The sequence below is a fragment of the Malaclemys terrapin genome, chromosome 5, assembly GCF_027887155.1.
Source record: "Malaclemys terrapin pileata isolate rMalTer1 chromosome 5, rMalTer1.hap1, whole genome shotgun sequence".
Taxonomy (NCBI): domain Eukaryota; kingdom Metazoa; phylum Chordata; order Testudines; family Emydidae; genus Malaclemys; species Malaclemys terrapin.
In genome coordinates this window covers 114,533,512-114,558,263 of record NC_071509.1, presented here as the reverse complement: position 1 = coordinate 114,558,263, position 24,752 = coordinate 114,533,512, and the positions used below count along the sequence as shown (strand labels likewise).

The 24,752-nt window shown below is 38.9% G+C and overlaps 1 protein-coding gene across 4 annotated transcripts in view; it reads right to left on the bottom strand.

The window, feature by feature from the left end:
• Positions 1 to 24,752, bottom strand: part of SEC24B (SEC24 homolog B, COPII coat complex component) — a 100,325-nt gene that overhangs the window by 41,097 nt on the left and 34,476 nt on the right. For 2 of the 4 annotated variants that reach the window (XM_054029910.1, XM_054029911.1), the window contains 6 exons: positions 12,709 to 12,789; positions 11,161 to 11,336; positions 9,346 to 9,530; positions 7,120 to 7,222; positions 5,220 to 5,346; positions 4,487 to 4,596 (listed from right to left, as the gene is read on the bottom strand). In XM_054029910.1, coding sequence (XP_053885885.1) covers positions 4,487 to 4,596; positions 5,220 to 5,346; positions 7,120 to 7,222; positions 9,346 to 9,530; positions 11,161 to 11,336; positions 12,709 to 12,789 — 782 coding nt within the window. Of the gene's footprint in view, positions 1 to 4,486; positions 4,597 to 5,219; positions 5,347 to 7,119; positions 7,223 to 9,345; positions 9,531 to 11,160; positions 11,337 to 12,708; positions 12,790 to 18,621; positions 18,727 to 24,752 lie in introns of all 4 variants that reach the window. The other 2 variants (XM_054029908.1, XM_054029909.1) reach the window with 2 other exon arrangements.

Below are 24,752 nucleotides of genomic sequence, written 5' to 3'. Positions count from 1 at the left end.
TCTGGGCTTTTAACAAAGTAAAATAAAAGAAATTCTCACTTGTGTTAAGTTTATCATTAACATAGAAAACAAAATCAACATCTTAGTCTGTCCTTTTGTCAGCTGGGTCAGAGGAAAGCCTTTGATGTCAACTGCAGAATTTATTCTGAAAAATGGCACTGTTCTTTCAGAATGCTGACAATGACACATTTTACTATTCTGAATTACAATAAGCCATCAGCATTACATTGCTACCATAATTATAATTAAGTGTATATTTAATTCTATAATCTAATCCCCTTAGTCACAGAGTTTCACTTCTAAAATAAGACCCAATCCAGCAAAGACTAGTGGTGAATTTAAATTTAACCAATCTGATAGAAATTCAGTAGCTTTTGTGAAAAGACCATTTTAATCCTATTTATTTGCAGCTATGCTTTCTGTAACTGAGTTAATACAGCACTGACCCTGGGTTTCTTCTCGCTGTCCCCCCCTCTACCTCCCTCCCGATGACCACTCAGAATAAAGGATTTTGGCACCAGAGAGACTTCTCTTAACTCTCTGGTTTGATTCCTTCTGACAAAAATAAAATAAAATTTATTTGACCTACTTTATCTTCCTACTCTGGATGAAAAAGCTTATCCTTTCCATCCAAAACCCAATTTCCTCTTGGATGGGTGTTTGTGCTGTCTTGACCCACTCACGGAAAACAAATCTGCAAGTAAATGGGACTCAATTTAGCCAATGGCCTTGTCTACACTGGCACTTGATAGTGCTGCAACTTTCTCGCTCAGGGGTGTGAAAAAAACACCCCCGGGCGCTGCAAGTTTCAGTGCTGTAAAATGGCAATGTAGACAGTGCACCAGTGCTGGGAGCTACTTCCCTCATGGGGGTGTTTTTTTTTTTTTTTTAAACAGCGTTGGGAGAGCTCTCTGCCAGCGCTGGTGCCACAACTACACAGCCACATTAAAGCACTGTGACGACATACTGTATGATTGGGGCTGTTACAGCATAGATCCTGGGTTCTTAAAGCACCCCAAAGATAATAATAAATAATAATAATAATTATAATATATGGAGATATACCTATCTCATAGAGCTGGAAGGGACCCCGAAAGGTTATCGAGTCCAGCTCCCTGCCTTCACTAGCAGGACCAAGTACTGATTTTGGCCCAGATCCCTAAGTGGCCCCCTCAAGGATTGAACTCACAACCCTGGGTTTAGCAGGCCAATACTCAAACCACTGACCTATCCCTCCCCGTAAAAAAAAAAAGGAGATCCGACTCACTATTAGGAGGCACTATCACTTCCACCCCTGTATATCTCAACCTATACCCATACACGATGATTCACAGAACTAGTACTTGTCCCCTCCATCATTAAATACCCTTTTGGTGTGGATCAAAATCAAAATAAAATACTGGTTATTGAGGAGATCCTGTGATGCAGGTAGGAGAAACAGGGAGAAGGAGAGACATCTTTTTCTTCCTTTGTCAACTATATATCTCCTGAGATGAGACTCCCTTATGGAAGTACAGTTGTAAGCACACTCCCACTAAAGACTACATAAGCAGATGTCTGCTGGTTTAACTCCTGAGTATCCACATCTTTCAAGGCTATTCCTGAGGTATGAGACTCAGTAGGGCCCTGCATCACACAATAATTTCCAGCACTTTCCAGGTGAGAGGAAATGGAGGGAACACATAGTCTACACAGAAATCCCAAAGACTGATAATGTGTCATACGCTAAGAACGTCCTACTCTGGGTACCTGCTGTAGAATTGATTGCATTTAATATTTTTTCATGGCACAAAGAGGTGACAAGGTTGTTATGTTCTGCTGGTTGCTAACATTTGTATTGGAGCACTTTAGATCTGCTAAAGCAGTCTGATTGTAGGTTCAAGCATCCAAGATGTGCAGAGCTCATGCTGAGAACAAGTTCCCTGCCCATATGAATTGGGAGTGTTTCTTCTCCCTTGTTGATTTAGGTGCACAGCTACTGCTGAGTTGTCTGAGGTTTATCAGGATACATTTGCTATTGCTCTTTGCAGAATGCAAAAATAGCCAGTCTCACTCCTCTTAGGTGCAGTTACGTAAAAGGCCTTTTTTCTCTCAGAGATCAGTCTGAGCTAATATGGAACCTGTGATAGTCCTCATTCTATTAGTTTGTCTCAGTTGTGATATGCAGCCTGTTCAGTTTTTGTACAGGTCTTTCCTGTACTGGTGCTTCCACCACTGTAGAGAGTTTCACTTACCTGGTGTCCAAAATTCTCTGTGAGAGCTTGATCTAATGGGATTGTTGCTGAGCATGTCCTAGAGCAGGGGTTCTCAAACTTTTTATTTCTGAGGCCCTCCGCAACATGCTATAAAAACCTCCACATCCCACCTGTGCCAGAACAACTGTTTGTCTGCATATCCAGTAGATTAAAAGCCAGGGCTGCCGTTAAGGGGGTAGCAAACAGGGCAACTGCCTGTGGCCCCACACCACAGGGGACTCCGCAAAGCTAAATTGCTCAGGCTTTGGCTTCAGCCCCGCATGGCTTGGGCTTTCTGACCTGAGCCCCAGCGAGTCTAATGCTGGCCCTGCTCTCTGGTTTATTTTGGAGGATCCCCTGAAACCTACTTGCAGCCCCCCCCGGAGGCCTCAGATCCCTGGTTGAGAACCACTGTTCTAGAGTGCCACATTTCCCTCATAACCAGATTGCAGCACACAATCCTCAAGCCCTAGAGTAATGAGACTACAGTCTGAGATGCACAGTGAAATTGCAGGCTCAGGTCTAAAAACAGCTCAGTTTTTAAAATCTCTCCTCCTCGGCAAAGACACAGCCTTGTTCAATACCTGTTAATGCATCTAGATATGTTAGAAACTGTACCAAGCAAAGAGCGTTCTTCTCATGCTTGATCAGGAGGTCTATGTTCTTGAACATGTTCCAAGTTTCAGCCATTTCCCCCAAGGCTCTGCAGTTTCACTTTTCATGATAAGTCAGCTGATCAAATTTGGAATCTTACAGAATCCCCTGCTGCAATCACAGATATGACCTTTGTAAACACCCTCAGTATTGAAGCCAGCACAAAGAGCAGGGAGTGGTAGTAGAAATGCCAGTTCAGGGTGAACATTTGATGTTATGGAAATATGAAGACATTCTTCTTTTAAATCTACTGAAGAAATGAAATTTCTCCTAGTCGATCACAGCTAATATAGACTGGAGAGACTCCATCTTGAATTTGAGTCTTGAACATTAACCCACTTCAGATCCAAAGTGGATCTTGTCCTCTATACCTTTTGGAACTACCAATTACCTAGATTAAATTCCCATCAGCTGCTGCTCTCTGAACAATTGCTCTGATATCTAAGAGATATTTCACTGTCCAGAGGTCAGCTTCCTCTGGGGGAGGAAAAAGGAGGATGGTAGTAAATGGCAACTCTGAGAAGGGGGGGGGGGAGGGGGAGGTAAGAGCTTAAATTCAACCTGGGACACAAATGACAACAATTGTCTGAAATGATCCCTTCCTGTTACAATATAAAGGAAGAGATCCTTCTCTCTCTGAAAATAGGGGAAGGGGACAGTCAGAAACATTGACAGCTCTGGAAGGCCACAAAAAGCAGTTTAGACTTTGAGTCTGATTTAAAAAATGAATAACTCCCTCCCTTTTAAATCCCAGACCTAGATCTGTATTTAATAGATCATCTTCTAGAGTGGCTTTTATCTGATGAGTGCTTACACTTCTTAGCCTTTGAAGCTGGCATCACAGAGTCACTCCTATAGATTACTGTCCTCGACACCTAAATATTTCATATCCCCCTCTTAGAAACACTCTCTTCTTTGCACAAAGCACTATCATTCTGCCTGTATTGCTGCTGGCTGAATGGGCTGCTTCCACATGTTGCACTATTAGCACCTGCCTCAGGCTGCAATGGAACCCGCACTTTCCGGCCGAGTGCTGGTCAGCAAAGCATGGTTGATGGTGCCCAAAATGCTACTGTGGAATGTATGAAAGCTAGGTATTCTCTTATCGAAAAGATTTTCAGGCCCCATTTCCATACTGAACTGGCTACAGGTTGCTTTCCAGCTGTTAATTTCGTGAGAAGCAGGAATCAACCTGGGGAATGAAAAGGAGTTCTTTGGAAGATGCCAACATTCTTCTGTCTCATCAGTCATTGGTCCTGCCCATGTTTCCAGAGGAAAGGAGAAAGCCAGAGACTGCTGTAGCACAGAATGAGTTTGGTGGTCTTTGGCAAATTAGTGTGTAGGTGCCCACATCACAATTGGCATTAATTGACACCTTTACTGTCAGTTTTGACAGAGAAAGATTCAAATGGGAACTGAGACAATTAGTCTTTCAATCCGAGGGGTCCCTCTAAGTGAAAACTGAGGCACGCTGGTAGGGCACCGTGGGGAAGTTTGAAATGCGAGTGATGTACACACTTTTTAGTGGTAAATAGGGTTGTCACTCTAGCACCTTGCACTAGTATTAAATTCACATACTTAAAAATATATATTTTTACCATGTAGTCTGAAGAAGCAATGAACTCCACTGTAGAATTTTGGACCTCTGGCCGTTTATGAGGCTCCCCATAGGATCGTGTCAATGGGTTATACATAAATTCTTCAGGAACTAAACAAAAATTATGAATCCAAAGTAAATTATTCACTGACAGATACACAGATTTTGTGCCTATTAGCAACATTCAACATAATGTTAATTGCATTATATGTATTTTAATTACAAAAAGCAGCAATTAGACCATAAACATTTAAAAAGTATGTAAATAAGGAACCAATCAGCGTTGTAAAACCTAAACATCAAGTTAAAGAATCGGAGACAAGAATGTCTATTTTACGGACAACAAGGTACATGTATACTCTGTGCTTCCAGTGCCCTACAATGACATGTCTCAACGTGCACTGTATTTATGAAACTGGTCTTTGTCTTTGACGGCTGTTACTTATGACCTTGACTTGATTGTGTATTATGCTAGCAGTCAGTGGGGGAAACTGCTTTTAAATTATTATATAGCTCAGGTTGTCCAATCTGATATGGTGCTCTCAGGCTCCTGACATGTTGCACAGTAGCCTTCACTTGGGCAAAATACAGGTGCTTCGGAAAAAGATTTAGATATTAAAAATCCCAGATATTCTAGGTGAAAGACATCTCAGTTGTTGATACAAATGCAAGACATCTTAAATACATTAGGTAGCTGCAAGAAACCAGCTACTTACCTTTGTAATGAAACTTACCATCATTAACTCGATAGCATAAGTTGCATTTCCACCTCCTTTGGTCAATGAAGGAAACAAAAGGGTTGATATATGTCCTGCAGGATCTGCACCTCACAATGGTGCTTGATGTTATTACAGGTAATTGCTAAAAAGTAAAATAATGAAAAGCTGTAGCAAAGAGGATCCTAGAAACATTTGAGAGGACAAGATTGTGCAATATCTCAATCTCTGAAAGCTTCATAAAACCAAAAGATTCCGTTAATCTTGTCTCCCACTTAGTCCTTTTAGCTCATTTATATACAGTGCAATATTCACACCTTTACATTCTCTCTTTAAAATAGGAAGACATAATAAAGTATTATTTTGACCGAACCAGAATTTGATCTCACATATACCAGTGTAAATCATGAGTAATTTCATTTAAGTCTATTGTGTTATACTTGTCCACAAAATGTTGGAGAGAAGAATCTGGTCTGATAATGGACATTAATATATTTAGTTGGATAAAAGGAATCTGATTGATCCCCGTGATTGCAAGGGTCAGATCAGCAATCATTTTATTGTAATTCTAGCTAAGCAATAACACTGTTGAAGTTAAGTTATGCAGGAATACTTGTACATCCTGGAGTGAGGGCATGATACAGAGAGAGCCATAGGTTTTCATAAGAAGTTAATAAGGACAAGAATTGCTTAATGTGTGTGCACACTTTCTCAAGCACAGATTTATTTTTAACATAGTATCTGTAGAAATTAGATTCAGTTTACCAAAGGAAAAATACAGTATACTGTAAATACTTGTATAGTGTATTATGTATTTTTGAACTTGTTTAGAAAGAGTGGGTGAAATGAAACAGTAGCACTTTTGAAACAGCACTGTTAGAACAAAAGACCATCTTTTTCTGTTATTTGAGCATTGCCTGTCTGTTATTTAATTCCTCTCCTCTGACTAATCTAAAACCCCATCCCATTCTGCAACAGCAGCAGTCATTCTTGCAGTTAATGGGGAATAGACTCCTCTGGACCTCTGATCCTCATCTACTAAGGAGGTCCTCTGTGGATATGGACGGAGCAATTTGAAAGATTTCATTCCCTCCAGAGAGGAAAGTCAGATGACCACCACTTCAGCAGTTCTCCCCGTCTTCCTTAGGAATATCATGAATAAATAGGCTAGATTGGCAAATGGCTATGCAAATTACTCTAACATCTTAGTGCTGAACACTGTAAAATAACCAGAGAAATAGGAGGAGCTGATCCCTGCCCTGCTTCCCCAGAATCTGATCAGTTGTGCTTGTTGAGAAGAGATTCCTGGAAGGGGTGGAATCTTTCAGATCTCTCCCTCTAGTTCAAGTTTCACTTAATAAATTAAGAAGTCAAGAGGCAAAACTTCAAATAGCTATTAAATTAAGAGGCACAATCAATGTATGCAGGCATAGAGCACAAGACATGACATTTAAAAGATACCAAGGTAAGCTGTTCACTCTGATGAAGCTTTAAATAAAAACAAATAAAAAAGATAATTTTGCCTGAACCTCTCCAACCACACTAAAGGTACGTAAAAGCCTTAATTGTTGCAATTTGTATAGTTTCTCTAACAACCTTGTTCAGCTTATTAGATGCTACGTTTCATTTAAAAAAAAAAGGATGAAAGATTTACAGCCATAATTTTTATCTTACAGTAACTGAATCAGTTCATCCTGTTACATTTAAGATAGAATTTTGAAACAAACAAAATTTGACTATATCAAAGAACAAACACCTGAACAGACAAGTTGAATAGAAATTCTACTTGAAAACAGTTCCACACCTCCTGCTATTATTTAATCCTCAATAAGGCTTAGACAAGGTAAGAAAGTACCACACAGTAAAAAAGCAAAGCACTACGAGAAGATATTCAAAATAAAAAATATTTAAATTTTACCGTTAGGTCTCTGAACGGATGCAGCAGCAATCCCAAGGGAAGTTTAGCTTTGTTTAGCAAAGCCTGAGTCTGTGGAATATTTGTCAGTGTACATCGAAATGAACTGGAAAGAAATCATACAAAAATTAGCTCGCAAAGCAAACTTGAACACATACGTTGTATTAGCATGCAACCATATTCTCTGCAATTCAAAGAGTTGTTAAATTTTAAATATTACTAAACCTAGTTTCAAAGTAAACAGAAACCATCGCCCAAAACAGCAAAAGTCTCCTCCAGAGAGGATAATATTTAAGTATAAGTGCGGCACAAAATGAAAAGCTGAAAGTACTGCATTTCAACAGGAAATGCATACTGGAGCTATTACTGAGTTTTTAAAAAGAACAAACAATGGGGGGAGGTCTAGTACCCAAAGTAATTTAAACTCTGAGATGGTATTTTCATTCATGATAAATATTTCCTGATCTCAGAACTCACTAAAGGAAAACTGTACTTGCTATTTGTTGAAAAGTTATTTTAATGTGAGAGGGAATATAGGAGGATCTTAATGTTTCCCTCCCACAAAGAATTATGAGTCATACTCTTCTCTGATGGACGTGGAACGGATGAGACTTCCTAAAAACTTATTAATGCCACCCAATAGAGTAACCAAAGGGGAATAGCTCCAGACACACATAAGGAGTCCAGAAGAGGAGTACTGCCTCCGAAGTGCTCCAGACGTGGGACTGAATATGACCCACTCTAATTTCCCTCCTGCTCACAAAACAATACATTGTCATTAGTCCACCAAGCTGACCCAAATTTACCCACTGGATTAAAGCTTCTTTCAGCATTACAACTAAGCCTTTTGGAGCAGACTCTTTTTCCTTGTTTGCACGTGCCTGGCAACTTAGTTGAGGCCTTTATGCACTACTACAATTTAAATGTTTAAACATAATAATCATAATGTCTCTACTACTGACATACAAATGGTTGGATTATTGCAGTGTGCCTGGCACATCCTTCAAAAGCCGCACACTGGTGACTGGCAATGCAAGACTACATAAAATTTCCAAAGATTGCATGACTGTAGGTTCCTATTTGCTTCAGATGCAAGCCAACATACTTAGACTGAAATATAAAGTCATTCAGGTTCTGGGTCCTGGCTACTTGAAAGACTGCCTCTCTCCTAAAGTGTTACCATCACAGCTGAAATCAGTTGGGATCCTTTCCCTTCTAGTCCCTTGATTTGAATCCCAAGACATTCTCACCATAAGGAAGTTAGATTTGAAACTTGTTTCTTCCACTGGTCTCCCAGAGACCACATCTGTTGGGCTGTTAGGGCACAGTGTAAAGCATATCTCTTTCCTTAGGCTTTTGCCCAGCTTTAAGATTATGGGGTTATATTTTAATAACAGACCTTCCAGTGTTGACACCGATCACTAGTCACATACAGTGAGAGGGATTTTTTTAGTGCTCATCATTGGCTGAACTCTGCTCCCACTGATGACAATGGTAAAACTGCCAATGACTTTACTGGGAGCAGTTAGGCCGATGCTGGGTGCTTTTGAAAATTCCAGACTTAAAAAAAAAAAAAAAAATCAGAAACTGAGTATTTTTTATTTTTATAAGTTTATTGCTTTTGCAAATGATTTCAATTTGTCTTTGTGAGCACCACAAATGACGGTAAATAGATTTTATCAATGAATAAAATGAGGCAAATAGAGGTTAAGTGATTTGCTCAATGCCAAAAGCAAATCAGTGGTAGAGTTGGAATTAGAATGCTGCCTAGTCTTATTGTGGTAAGTTTCATGAAGATTGTTTCAATAGCTAGTTTATAAAATGTTCTCTTATTTTAGAATGCCAGGGCCTTCAGGTGAGAATGGTATGTTGTTCCACTAGAAAGGAATATCATAAGTTACTCAACAGTGACCTCCCCAAACATAAAGCAACAATACTGGTAGATTCTAAAATGGTCTCATCTAGTTGCCCAAAGAATGGTAGCCATAATGCTAAGCACTGATGTCAGGAGATGTAAATTAGAAACAGCTTCAGAGTTCACACAGAAGTGAAGAGGACTTAACCTCTTCTCTCCAGAGGAAACAGACTACACTGGTTGACCAGTGAAAGCAGAATACTGTGGTCAATTTCATCCTTTATAATTTTTTTTTATTATCCTTAACTAAATTATGAAATGTCACAGAAAAATGCTATGTTTAATATACCCAAAACTGAAAATAGTATACCTACTCTGGACTGCAATTTAATTTTCTAAGGTCTGAATTCAAATTAGGCACAGGAGCTAGAACTGGAGAATCAGGAAGAATATTCCTATCTTGTGTAAGGTTTACTGGTCTCAAGCTTTCTGGCTGCTGAGAGTGCTGTAGACTTAATCCTCCTAAGGTGGATGATAATTGATTCACACCAGGATACTGCTGGGAAAAAAAAAAAAAAAAAAAGAGCATTGCAAAACAGTTATACTATATGTTTAATAAACAATCTTAATTCATTACACTATTCTTTCAGATCACCATTAAGGAAGATATAGCAGTAGCTAATAATCGTTTGCCGATGAGAAGAGACTTGTAATTTTGAAGGGTTACACAAGTGGACAATGCTTCCCAGAATTTTAGCATATATTTCTTTGAATAACATTCAGTCTACAGCATGAAGTCAACATAAAAGATAATTTTACAGGAGGTGCATAATCCTCATTTTCAAGATGCTCTTACTCAACATTGTCTAAAGAAACCTAGAGGTAAATCAGCTCAGATATTACAAGAAAACTGATATCGTCCCCCCTCTTCAAAAGAGCTCACTTTTTTCTTTTTCCAAACCAGAAAAACAGGCTATACCAGGGGTAAGCAACCTATGGCACGCATGCCAAAGGCGGCACACGAGCTGATTTTCAGTGGCACTCACACTGCCTGGGTCCTGGCCACTGGTCCAGGGGGCTCTGCATTTTAATTTAATTTTAAATGAAGCTTCTTAAACATTTTAAAAACCTTCTTTACTTTACATACAACAATAGTTTAGTATATATTATAGATTTATAGAAAGAGACCTTCTAAAAACGTTAAAATGTATTACTGGCACGCGAAAGCTTAAATCAGAGTGAATAAATGAAGACTCGGCACAGAACTTCTGAAAGGTTGCCGACCCCGGGCTATACATTCTATTTTCTCTCTCCAATCCGGGGTAAACCTCAGACCACATTGTGCATTCCCTTGTTTCTGTAGCATTTAGAAAGATTATTTTAAATAAGTATTTGTAAAAGCTCTCTCAATTTAAAACAAAAACCTAATCGAATTTCATTTTTTAAAAATTCAAAAATGCTTCAATTTCATTACCCATAATAGCCTGAAGTCAAGGAACTGTAGTATTATCACAAAGAAGGTTGTAAAACAGCTTTTAAAAAACGTCTCTTTGGCTCTTAGTTTCCAGGTGAATGCCCAATTGTCTTTTATAAATAAAGTATGGAGGGGTTAAGACTATGAACCAAGCACAGAAAGGGAAACATTAGGTTAAACAGAGTTATGCTTTCCTTTTCCTTTAGAAGAATTTTCACTTATACTAACCAATCTGCATTCCCCAAAGTGAAGTAGTACTCTCTTTTGGGTATATTGTCATCTAGTACTGCTGTATGCAGATCAATGGGAAATTTGGATTGTATATTGGGAAATTACTGGTCTTCCTCTTTATTAAATGTTTAACTATAATAAATCTTCAGTTTCTTTCTCCTTCAAAAATAACAATTTAATAAAAGCTTAAAATATTAAATTAAAAATTTTATTTTATTTTTTAACTAAAAGTTAACAAGTAATTACATGGGCTACAGCAATTTGTTGGTCCTCTCCCCAATAATTCAAGTAGCCATCTCATTCATTATTTTGAATTTAGAGCTACTACATCAATATTCAGACTTGCTTGATATTTACAGTTCTCAAATTTAAAACTGTACTCATTTTTAAAATAGACTATTGGGAACTATGTCAAAGGCACATCACTATAAGCTTTACAAAAGGATTGAAAAGAAACATCAAATTTCTCAATTAAAAATCTCACTTGAGGATATTGCTGAAACCCAGAATGGTGCCCTGGATTACTGGGCTGCATAGCAGAAGTAGATGGTGTTGCATTCTGGTATCCAGGTTGAAGAGTTGGGTATCCGTAACCAAAGGGCTTAGGAGTCCTTGATGTCTGAGGAGTAGGAGCTGGACTACTTGCCGCAGAATTTGTTTCTAGGATAGGGAAAACAAATATTTTTTAAAATTATCTGTCTATTGCATTTAAATACATAAGAAGCAAAATACAACAGTTGATCATGAGAATAATGCTTTTGTTAATTATAAAGAAAAAACCCAAAAATTTCTCTGCATTGACCAAATGGATATTGTAAAACAGCAGAAAAAAAGTTTCTCTCACTGTTAGTACCTGGGGCAATAGGCTGGGGAGCACTGTCTAACTCTACCTCTAACCTACTTGTCTTCTAACTCTCCTCCGCATTTAATTAAATGCATCTTATCTACTAAGCAATTGGAACTTCATAATGTCATTTTATAAATTTCCCCTTTTTAATAGAAAGGTAAGAGTAAATAAATTGCAAAAATATAAAAAATAAAATCCCCTTAATTATATTTTTTTCCCCAAGACTGCTCTTGCTCTCAAATCTCCCCTGCCCTGCAAACTGCACCAAGACCTATTGATCTGTAGCCTCTCAGTCACCCATGATGAGATTTCCAAATGTTATTAAGAGGCTAATTCTGTCTTCAAGGGTGTACATGGGATTTCTGTTGAAGTCAATGTAAGCCCCGCATGTGTATCCAAGGCCAGAATATGGCCCAACCGTTTTAAAAGGCTGAGTTATTTGTAGCATGCAGCTACTATTCAGATAGTTTGTTACAAAGTGGTAAGGAGAGGTAGACTGGACAAGAAACAGAAGCATAGCGTACTGATTATGGACTGAGATGTGTCAATAGATCTCAGAGGGGAAAAAACAACAGTTTTGAAACTGGCACAACAGCTGAGCAACTTTAACATGTGGAACAATATACCTTAAACTATCATCTACTGCCAGGATGAATAGCGGCTAGGTGGTCTACCTAGAGTAGAGGCATGGCAGTGCAAGTCACCTGCAACAGCCACCCTAAGGGACAAGCGTTGGCCTGTGCAAGCCGGGAAAGTGTACAAGGCCAGAGAGGCTGGGGATGGTTGCAGAGAAATTTAAACCTGGCACCCTCATTCACCCCCAAAAAGGTAAATTCTCTCAAGTAGGGGGTGCCCACAAGAAAGAATCAAAGCTGACATGAGTAAAATGCTACTCAACTCTATAGTGCTATATAAATATTTTGTAATAACAAGCCAGCTGAATTGTGAATCACACATTTTATAATTTAATGGATGTCTCATTGCTGATGACTGAAAGGGAGGCAGTAAGGATAAGCAGGAATCCATGATGGGATTACAGGGAATCTAGAGTAAGAGGAAATGGGTGATGTTTTTAAAAAAGAACAACCTGAAAAACTAGAACTGTATATTATACAAGTAACATTTTTTTGTTTTGTTATACCTTAACAACAACAATTCAGAATTAACATGCAACAAAGGGCTCACCTGGATAGCCACCTCCTTCAAGGGCATCATAATTGTTGATAACAGGAGAGGCACTGCTAGTAGTGGAGGAGCTGTCAATAGCTAAAAATAAAACAAAGATTTGCTTTAAGCAATGGCAAGCTTCTGTGAGGACAGGGCTTCAGAGAACATTGTTACTTAAACTTCTGGTAAGAAACTGTTAAAGAGATACAGGAAAAATATTGTACCAAGAATCCAACAAAGTTATTACTATTAGAAAACACATAGATCATACCTAAATGTAGGCAATTTGGTATTCAGAAAATATGGAAAAAGCAACAAATGGATAAGGACAAAAATAAAATTAAAATGACTTATTTCAAAGAGGTTTTTAGACAACCACTTCTAAATTCTTTTTAATCTAAAAGAATTCAGGTAATTTAAAGCATTTCTATTTATACTGGCTCAATGGCAGCATTTAGCACTCCCATATCATGCAAGACTTCCAATGGTCTTCAAAGGGAGTTTTGCCTAAGTTGAGAGTCCTGGAGAGCGCCTTTTGAAGTAATCTTTTAATTTGAAATTTTCTGGCTCGTTTTACTGTTAAATGCAAAAGCTCTAACACACGGTCTACTGAATATTGCTTATTAAAGTTCTCTGCCTTAGCCGTAACAGAGGAAAATCTGATGTAGCCAAAAGGCATACCTAAACACACTAATAAAATAAGTCAAGTAAAGAGTAATTTTTTTTAATTGCGTAGACTACTAATGCATAATTTTTCCTAGTGCCACATACTTATTCTCTATTTAACTGATTATCTGTATTGTAATACATTAAATAAAAATAAGTAAATGTTTTAAAAGCATGTTAGTGCAGTTTCATATACATTTGCCACAAGAAAGGGACAGAGTAGAGAGACTTTGTATGCCTGCTCATTAGAAACAAAAACACAAATGGATAATTTTGGCTGCTGAAATCTGGTATCTGAACTACAAGTCACAAAATGCAACACAAAGAAAATAGTACATGTAAGAGTTCAGACAAAACAAAGCCACATACAATTTTTGTGGATGGGAGAGACAGGATGGAAGGCCTTAAGAGATTCCTCCACTGCTGCCTCAAGGTTATCAGCTACTACAACTCACCCTTCCTAGTGAAGCCAAAGTGGGTTTCAGGAAGACATTAATGGAGAGCATGCTGGCTTAGCAAACTTGAATAGGGAAAGTGTTCCCTGCATAGGAGCAGAGTGAAATGCATCTGGGAGACAATATTACTAGTAACATGGAGCCACCACTATTGTAACGATTACTTTGGCATTTCAATGATAACTATTTCTATGAAGTTTTTAACTAGGGTGTAAAAAGTACAGTATTAATTTTTAAAGTACAGTATTAATTTAAAATAAACTTGTGAACTTAGTAAACACCTTCCTTTGTTATATTCACTTATGAGTTTGAAAAGCAACATTTCTTTCCCTACCAAGTTTTCTCTTTTTTCCCCGATCAGGTGAAAAATCCTAGGAGCTGAAGCAAACAAGATTTTTGTTTATTCAGCAGCAGCATAGCTTCTTTAAGTTTGGTTAAACAATGCTAATTAAAAGCCAAAAGGGGAGCTTATTTCCACGCCCAACAAAATATGGTAGGTATAGATGTAGGAATTTTTAAAAAATGAATGTATGTTCTTGCACAAGAAAGCTGGTTTTACTTAAAAAAAAAAAAAAAAAAAAAAACACCACACACAAAGAGGGGACTACTACCCAATTATAACCATTTTAAGGTAGGTCAAGTTTTGTGAATGTTCTGATGTCACAGGTTAGTTGAAGAAAATATTTCTCATTTATTCAACAGTAAATTGGATTCCATAAAATTTATTACATCAATCCACACTATCAATCAGATATCAAATCAATTTGCACTAGTCACTCATTAAGATGTGATTATGTAACGATCAGACTATATGGCAGAATAAAGCACAGACGCGTCAAAGCTTTACTTTAATGAATGCATAGCAAAAGATGATTACTATGCAAAATTTGGCTAAAGCATGAAAAATATATATTTCAAGGTGTAGCACTCTAATTAAATAGTGCTGGCATAAAATCAATAGCTATGAAGCAGAAATTAAAATATATATTTTTAATGAATACAATGAAGTCAAAGTACATATCTCCAAAGTATAGCGTGAAGATCTTTGAGAGATGAATGACAGCTTGGAAGCACAAATGTTAACTTTTTTTTCCTTCCCAGTGTCACACTAAAAAAGTAATTAAATCTGAATTATTTTTGGTTTCTTCTACAAAAGCTTTCCAGGCCAACTCTGGGAGAAAGATACAGTATGAAAGAGGATTATAGTTGGAGAGAAACATCTCGGGTTCTCTCTGTAACAGTTCTACTAAGTCTAATGTGATGAAAAGAATACCACTCCTCATATCCTATGAGAAACGTTTGACCCCATCACCTTGAAGATCGTTTATGTACTGTCCCTACCCCTGAAAAATTCATCAGAGTGCCAACGTATATGAGAATTCTGAGGGGGTCTACAGATTTTTTTTCCCCATTGCAAGGCATATTTTGTTGATTGCACTACTCCATACTATTATTCTGACACGTTGCATTTTACTGATACCAACCTATGACTGGGCTCTGATTCAGCAAGGTACTTACACATTTATTTGACTTCAATAGGAATCCTCACATGCTTAAATTTAGTCACTTATCTTGCTGAATCAGGATAATAGTATTGATTTCTCTGTATACCTTACATATTAGTAACAGAGTTCCCTCCACATTACTGACTCTTCCAGTATCATGTACTAAGTGACTCGAACACCAGTGTACAAGATAACCATCAGTACAATATACACAAAATGTTGTCGATACCATGAACTGTAATGTTGCTGTCAGGTTCTGTGGTTTGTTCTGCAATCACTGCAGCTGGAATTTGAGACACTTTCGCAACCAGATTTCTACCACTGTAGTGGTACACTTGTTGCACAAGGAAGTATCTGTTTTGTACCTCTGACTCATTAGTTGAATACAGTGAAATTTAAGAAACAAACCTACTATTAAAGTTGCCTACATGCAATATCTAGTCTCAACAAAATGTCACTTTATTTTACTGCCAGGGCTTTAATGGTATTATTCTGCTTGAAGTGATAGAGCAGTAGTTCTCAAAGTTTTGTACTAGTGACCCCTTCCACATAGCAAGCCTCTGAGTGCAACTCTCCCTTATAAATTAAAAACAGTTTCTTATATATTTAACACCATTATAAATGCTGGATGCAAGGCAAGGTTTGGGGTGGAGGCTGACTGCTCGCGACCCCCCAAGTAATAACCTCGTGACCCCCCTGAGGGGTCCCAATCCCCAGTTTGAGTACCCCTGTGATAGAGGGTCCAGTTCTGTTCCCACTGAAGTCAAAAGAAGCAGTGAGCCTAGAGTTAAGTAGTGCTATTTGTGAGATAATCGTCTAAATTTATCCTTTCTTAATCTTGACAAAAAATTTACAATGAACATCTAATGACCAATGTAAAAATATTATTGGTTAAAAAACTAATCATGCTAGTAACATAATTATACATATTTTACAACCTTTCTTCAGCACCACTTCTAAGTAGGTAACAAACTAGGGAATCAGATTACACAGAGAGCAACTGTTCTGAGGAATGTTTTCTGCTAAATTGTTCCTCATATTTATAAAATAACATATGGATAAACTTAATTTAAAATTAAGCAGGATAAAGGTTTCATTTAAGATCATTCACCAACAAACCTGAATTCTTCTTTTATTCAATTTTAATTTTCAAAAACTCTGAAGACTAAATGGATTAACTTAATTTCATTCAGAAATAGATGCTGGCCTCTGCAAAATGCTAAAAATTAGCATTTTTTTTTATACATGTTAGATTGCAAGACCAATCTTTTTCTTTGGAGGAGGGGGATAAAACGTTACTCTAGGTATGCCTTTTTGTTAAGAGAACTCTCTAGGAACACATCTTGCTGTTCGGTTAAATGCTTTCTGAACAAAAAACCTATGAAAAGCATCCTCCAACTGAACTCAATGGGCAGGATAAATGAGCTGGTGTAAGACACAAGGAAACAAATCAGAGGCAAGAAATTATTCTCAAAATATCCTTCTAAATCACTGCAGAAAAACTTCTACACAGCATACAACAGCTGAGTAAAGTTTTCATTAGTAACAGCCTGCCGAGCACATTTTTTAAAAGAGGCAGTTACAGGAGCCGTATGTCAAGGCTATGAGGACTGGTAAAAGCATCGAAATGTGGCTCCTGTACATTGTTCCAGAGAAGTAACCATTCTCTCTACTCCCAAAGCAGTGAATGTCCTTATGAAATAAGCCTAAATTGAGCCTGAAGTCTCTTCCAGTCTCTTCCACTTTTAAACAGTAGGACTTCCTAATAATCCTCAATACCAACAGCACACTCAGTAGTACACCATACAAGAGGTTGCATATGTCTACCAGTAGGATGAATCAATGGCTACATATCATTTTCTCTCAAGAGGGCTCTCTTAAAGGAGATGTTTAGCACTCTCCTCACCATCAAGGCTGTAGATCTACTTCTCTTTTAGGGTTCATGCAAAGCAAGAAAAATAAATAGTGACCTGAGAAACTATCATTACCTGAGGAACTATCAGAAAACATGGAACTAGTTTTGAAACTAAACCATTCTGATAAAAAACAAACATGGATCCTTGCAGTGAAAAGCCTGAAACTCCCAACAATCCTACCCAAACAAACTGCCATAAGAAAAACAGTTTTCAAAGTAAGTGATCTCTCTAAATTATCCACCAGGGTTTGGGGAAAGAGAATCCATAAAGACAAGCAGGGTCAAGACCCCACAAGAAAAAGGGAGGACAGCTTTGGTCTCACTTTATCTGCCACCCTAAATACTTTCAGGTAAGTACCTGTGGACAAATACTCTATTACACATAATTAAGGCTCCATTATGAAATTGCACAAATACGATACTCTGTTACATATCTTTTTTTTTTTTTTTTTTTTTTTTTTTTTTAAGGAAATGAAATATCACAACAAAGGTTGAGTGGAGAGGGGCAGAACTTTCTTGAAGTGTGCGGAATTCCAAAGGTCTATCATTTTGCAATAGACTGTGAAGATGAACTACTTGTGGGCCAACAGAAACATGGCAATTACTTTCTCAGAGATCTATATTTTTCTTTATAAAGATTATCCTCCAAAAAGCCATGCCAAGAGACATTGGTGATATCTCTATCATACTGGTCACTGGCATATCAGAAAAGGAGAGAGAGGATGATCTTGAGCTTAAGTCACTAGACAGAGTACCTCAGGAGTTTTTACTATTTTCCTTTCTCTGTCTCCTAAAACTAAACAGACTTGTGTTTCTCTAGTACTGTCCAGTATCAGGAAAGACAGGACAGGTTCCGTATATAGTTATTGCCTTAAAAATAATATTTACCACATTACAACATATGTTTCTTTCCTGCAATATTTACAATGTTTCCTATACTTAGAAGGAGAAATATAAAAAAAATAACTGATACATTTAACTATCATAGGTGGTAAAACATCTACATGTATAGCCGTAACAGAGCTAAACCAATCATCCAAAAGCTCTACATCCAGACACATTCCATTAGAACATTACAAGTTTGCTGAAAGTCAGAATACTGAAATTAAAACAACCTCATAAAGTGCAACCTTTACACTATAAAATACGAAGATGCATGTTACCTCAGGGGGAAAAAAAACTTTGTACTGAACAATTGCCAATTACTACACTCCATTTTAACTACCATATTCATACAAGAGTTGGAAATTTTCCCTTAGCTTGCTAGGTGTCTGAAGACTCGCAACTACTTTTGGGTTTAAATTTTTAATTTTAATAATTCAGGGTGGAAATACGAAGACAAAACTTGGGTAGAAAAAAAGCAATATACTGGTGTAAAGCTAAAGCAGACCTGCTTCCTCATCCTCCTCATCCTCTTCCTCATCATCTGAACTTGATGACAAGGGAGCTGGTGCAGAGCTAGCTTGATTATTAACATATCCACCATACTGCATGCCTGTGAAGTGGAAAGCACAAACACAAGAGTCAAACAGACAGGAAAGCTGAGAAACAAAAGTCACAAATCATTGCATTAAAAGTGAGAGAAATCAGGCATTCCAGAGAACATCCTTACATGCAAGTGATGAAAGTTTATTAATAGTCTAAGAAAGCTCGATCATCTCTGTAAGTAGTTTAGCAGAAGCAGCTTTTTAGTGAACTAGTTTGGTTCAGCATTAGTACTGCTTAAGGAAAACTAGTAGGCAGGAAAATACGTTTAATAATTCCTCTGGACAAAGAAAGAATAAGTTTGCTTGGCAAACTTGCTCTTTTAAAAACAAATCATCCAAATTCTTTAGTATTTTGCAGTTTAGCAAGAAGAGTAATGAAATATCATTGCCTCACCGTATAAGCGCACACATGTTCCACCTTTCCATGTTTTCCATCACACTCTTACCATGCATTTTAAACAAGATATGCCAGTTTAATAAGTGTTAGCACTACTGTGCTGGTTTACTTGGTCAAGAGTGTTAAAAATGAGGGCCTACAGTTAGGCTCGTAAGTCCATATTTAGGCACCTAAATACATGGCCTGATTTTCAAAAGCATGGAGGAGCACCCAGGAATGTCATATTAGAACATTCTACAAACTGTAACCAACAGTTTTTAACACAATAGGCACTGTACACAAATACAAACAATAGACAAGGCACTAGATACATATACTGTGTAAAGATATGATGTATAGCCATGTTAATTACTGATCAGTTGACAGTGTGTGTAGAACTACTGACTTGACAAACTACACAAGTACTCAAAATCTTGAACATCTGTTGATTTTATAGATGCAACTTACCATAGTTTTCTTATTGGCAGCCCAATGGGCTACTATGCTTTAAAAAAATTAACTCAGACACTTCCAAAGTTTTGAAGAGTTCTGTGTTTTTCTAATAGAAGTCCTGAATTTACAATGGACTAGTATACCACATATGAGACATGACAATATATTTAACATTCTATTACAATAAAATTGTTGTAGATAAATCATATACACATTGGCATTCATGTATACATACAATGATGTGTATATGTAATTGACATTCAATTACTAACAAACTGTTTTAACTGTTGTACAGTGAGCCACATTAACATGTATTTTATTAAAATACACAAGCTAGCCATCACATCATTCTGCTTTAAAAAGATTCTCAAATGAACAAATCAGGAGTATTTAAATTATACTTAAAACAACTCAGCTGGGATAGTTTGAAGAGCAGCTACCAAGCCAATGGAAGAGGAAATAAGAAACCAAAGAGAATACCAGAACATTGTCCGGCCATGCCAGAAGAAAGACAGAAGGCTATGGACATGGTTTAATTAGGTTGTAATTTTATTCACTTAAAATATTTTCGAGTACCTGGCAAAAAGTAGTACAATGCAGGCATTTCCCAAATCATTTCCACCTAATGCCCAACCTGCTTCCAGCCATCCTATTGCTGGACCCCCACCATCCTCCCCTCATATGAGATAAAAGGGGGCTATAAAAGGAGGAAGGGCCACTCCCTGCTGTATCAGCCTTAAGGGGGAATAAAAAAAAAAAAAGGGTGGTCGGCTCTGCACTGTAGCAGACTTCGGAGCCCCCAAAACCCCTTTACTCAGCTCTCTTAAGTGATGCTTCCCTTCCAATCCTTTTTATCCAATAACCATATCCCTTACATAACGAGTACATTTATGCTTGGCTACTTCCTCCCATCCTGTCCCTGACAGGCTCCTAGATATTGACTGATTCCTCCCTTAATATTCGAGAAACAGGTGTACTCAATTTTCCCTGAATAATTCAGGTGCCACTAAGATATGTCCCAATGAGAAATTATCAAACTCCCTTGCTTACATATGAATTTAGCCACCTCCCTATTCACATACCTGCCCATTATATTGACCCAAGGAGGATTCATGGCCCCCTTCTATATCCTACATTGCAACATGTCAGACCAAATAATTGTCACCCCGGGGATCAACTCCTGGATCTGCACCACATCCCCCTTAACTCTGAGCATCAATTCAACCCCCTTATGTCTTCACAAATAGTTTTCAATTAAGAGAACAATAACTGCAATCAGTTTCTGCTCATGGGCTGCCAAAGAGCATACAATGGGCATCAACTGTTCCCATAGCATGCTCTGCCATCCACATTAGCTCAGGACTGCCACCCTACCTAGACACAGATGTGAACTGCCAAATGACCTGAAAGCCTACTTTGTGCATCTAGTATACAATATTGTACCTACAGATACACACTACTGCTTGCTCTGGAATGAGTGGGGACCAAATTACGCACCAGTAATGTCAACTCTAAAAGCCCTTTTCTGAAAACTAACAAGCTGGTATGTTGCGAGGGGCCTTCCATCACCAAGAATAAAGAGGGGGCCCTCTCCAATCGGTCTCTTCTCTATTTAAGCCCTTAGTGGGCAAATTCTGGCCTCATTCCCCTCCTGTAGTATGATGGACTCACCTCATCCCCTGAACGGTTTTGAATATCCTCAGGCCAAGAGAACTGATTGTACCTCCCACTGTAAATTCCTCCAGTCCAAAGCCCATTTCAAAGTATCCCACACTGACCCAAGCACTAGCTCACTCATTCTAAAAGCTCCATAAAACTACCAGGAATGCAGTCTTGAACAAGGCTGACTCCTGTCTGCTTCTGCATATTTGGATGAGAAATAGCACCAAATCCCCGAGCATCTGAACAGTGACTAGACCACAGCAATCCTCTCTGGGGCCCATGTCTTGAGGCTACGCTACTAAAAACCTTCAAACTATGAACCCACTACACGGATCTGGGTAACCCCTTATTCTGCTGACAAATGTAAGGCCTGAGAAGGGACCAGAGATGCGAGCCCAGAGGTTGCCAGACACAATGTACTGAAGTTTCTGATCTTCCAGAATAAGTGATATCATTGACAGGCCCTCCCACTCCTCTGAAATTGCACAAAATTGTTAAAAACTCCTGCCATCAGCCATAAACGGCTGTGGTGCTACCAATCTCTGTACTACTCCATCATACGTCAAGGTTTCAGAATGCTATTGGCATCCATTCTGGCTCCTTGTTAGCTCAGGATGCTAGGTCCTGAAATTCATCCACCTGAAATCACGACAATGCATCAGCTATTTCATTATTGATCCTGGGAACATGTTTGGCAGAAAACCATATGTCAAGATTTAAAGACTGTAGTACAAAAGCTCTTACCAACTTCAGAGCATTAGGTGATCTGAAGGACTGGCGATTGAGAATATGTACCATCACCATGTTGTCACTCCAAAAATGCACTTTTGTTTGCAAAATCCGTTCCCCAAATACTTATAGCAACCAAAATGGGAAAGAATTCCAGGAATGTTATACTCTTTACTACATATTTCTGTAGCGAATCTGAAGGCCATACTGGGCACACCACCTGCCTCGGTAAAATTCTCTCAAACTTATTCCTCCTGATGCATCTGAATGAATCTATAATTATTCTTCTTCTTTAACACTTAGTGGAACAGTCAGCTGTAGTGATCATTCACTGTTTGGTCCATTCCTGTGTGACTGTAACGGCTTGAGAGCCCAAGAGTCCAACATCGGAACAGACTTGATGAACCGATGTAATAAGGGGTCTGCCTCTGGGCCACCTCCACACCCCAGTTGGTGGAATTTTATCCCAGATGTTACAAGCCATTCGAGAATGGTGGTCACTAGAATGTCTTGTGGCATTCTTGCGACATGTCCGAAAAGCGTAAGACAATAGTCCCAGTAGGCTGTAGACTGGCGCGACCGTAAACATCTGCATTACAAATGAAGTCATTCCACTTTATGCCCAATATACAATGTTGGCATTTTGTGTGGAAAGCCTCCAGCTTTGCCCAGTCTGAGCTGCATAGTGTCCTGTTTCACAACCGTACAACAGTATGGAAAGGATACAGCTCAAATAGATCTTGAACTGGGTTGTCATTCTGAGATGATGTTGATTCCATATTCATTGTAAACGCCCCTTGGCAGATGCTGTGATGCCCATCTGATGGAGAACCTCCGTGTGAGAGTTGGAATGAACTGGTGAGTATAGACCCCAAATAGCAAAAGCTGGGGACTGTTCTGACAGTTTCATTATTCAAAGAGATTGGAGTCATGGGTGGACTTGGTCCTAGATTTTGCAGCTTTGTCTTTGACCACAAAACAGGGAAGCCAACCCTTCCTCCATTTGCTGGAGTGCCTCATGAAACCTGTCGGGGCTCTGTACTAGAAGAACAACATCATTGGCATAGTCAAGGTCTGAGAGTGAGAGATAGAATACTGCATTATGAAATCCATTGCCTGACAAAAGAGTGCAGGGGCCAAGACACCAGATACTGATTTAAAAGGTGCCAATATCCGATTCCACAAATGTACACGGGCAGTGGTTCCATTATGCAGCTTGTAAATCAAGTCCAGCAGAGCAATTGGGAAACCTACCTCTTTTAAGACCTTCCATAGTGTGACTCAGTCAACTGAATCAAACAAAGCCTTAAGATCGACATGCGCTACATGCAGGGGCTTCCTGAACTCATGGTGTATCTCCAACAACAAGCAGCGGGCCAAAATGGCATCTAATTGGACCTGTTCCTCATAAAGCCTGAGTGTTGGGGGCAACACTTCTGATGTAGCAGGGGCTCCAAATGCGTCAGCAGAACATGCACAAACAACTTCCCTGGCATGGACAACAAGGTGATTGGCTGTAGCTCTGACATTCACTGCGTGGTCCCTTGCCCTTATAAAGTGAGATCACAATACCGTCCTTCCAGAAGGCTGGCAAGCTTCCAGTTCTCCACACCAAATGAAAGATGGTCAGAAGCGATTCCGCAACAGAGTCAATAGCACATTTTAGCAGCTCTCGGAGAATGCCATCGGTGTTGGCTGAGTGTCCGTTTTCAGTTAGCGGATGGCACACTTCATTCAATGTTGGTGCATCAGTACAAGGATCTGGGTCTGAAACCACAGTGGCTGCCAAAACTGCCAGCTCTGAACGAGCTGATTCAGGGCACTGTGATAATGTTCCACCCAGCGTGAAAGGATGTCATCCAATTTACATGGATGGCCTTGGCTGTTGTTCAAGATGCCTTTCATAGTAACTACCTCTAGACCGCTAAGCCAAATTCATTGTCATCTCCCACTTGGTTATAATATACCTCAAGATCGCAGAGTGCCAGGGTGTTGAACTTTCACTTCAGCTGAGTACAAGCAGGCTTATCGCCATACTGACAGAACGTGGCCTTCAATTTAACTGTCTGGAAGGCCTCCTTTGATAGCTATGGTCGGCGTGCTAGGCGCCTAATAGCCAATGGTCTGCTCGGCGGATTGGTGGAGGATGGAGGTGAACAGAGACCAGGCAACCTTGACATCATCTGGCAGGTCGGCTAGAGCCGAGAATCTATTTCTGACGTTGATACAAAACCTATTGGCTAAACCTGACACACACAGAAGTGCATCGATGTCAAACCTTTTCCTCATCACAGAGGGCTTACTTGCTTGTCAGAGTGTCAATGCCGTGCAGGCAACCACTAGTTGGTGATCTGTTTTCGCGGCACATTCCGCACCACAAATTACTCTACAGGAGGTGAAGAGATGCCTGTCATGTGTGATGATGTGGTCCAACTCCTTCTGAGAGATGCCATCATGAGAGATCCATGACATCTGGTGTATGCATCACTGCTTGAACCATGACCCAAGAATCGAAAGATTCTGAGAGGCGCAGAAGGTGAGAAAGCAGCAAGAGTTATAGTTGAGTGTACCTGAACTGTAATGGCCAGTGACCTGTTCAAGCCCAATTCGCAGGGAACCAGTACCTGCATTTAGGTTGCCAAGAATCACAAAATTGTCATATGGAGGGACGGTGCGTACTAGAGATTCCAACTGATCGCAAAAATGGTCTTTGACTGAATCAACAGATTTCTCCGTCAGCACATAGACTACTATGTGGAAGCAGAGAAAGAACTGACAGAAAGGGGACTGCAATGCATGACAGTTTGTTAGCAA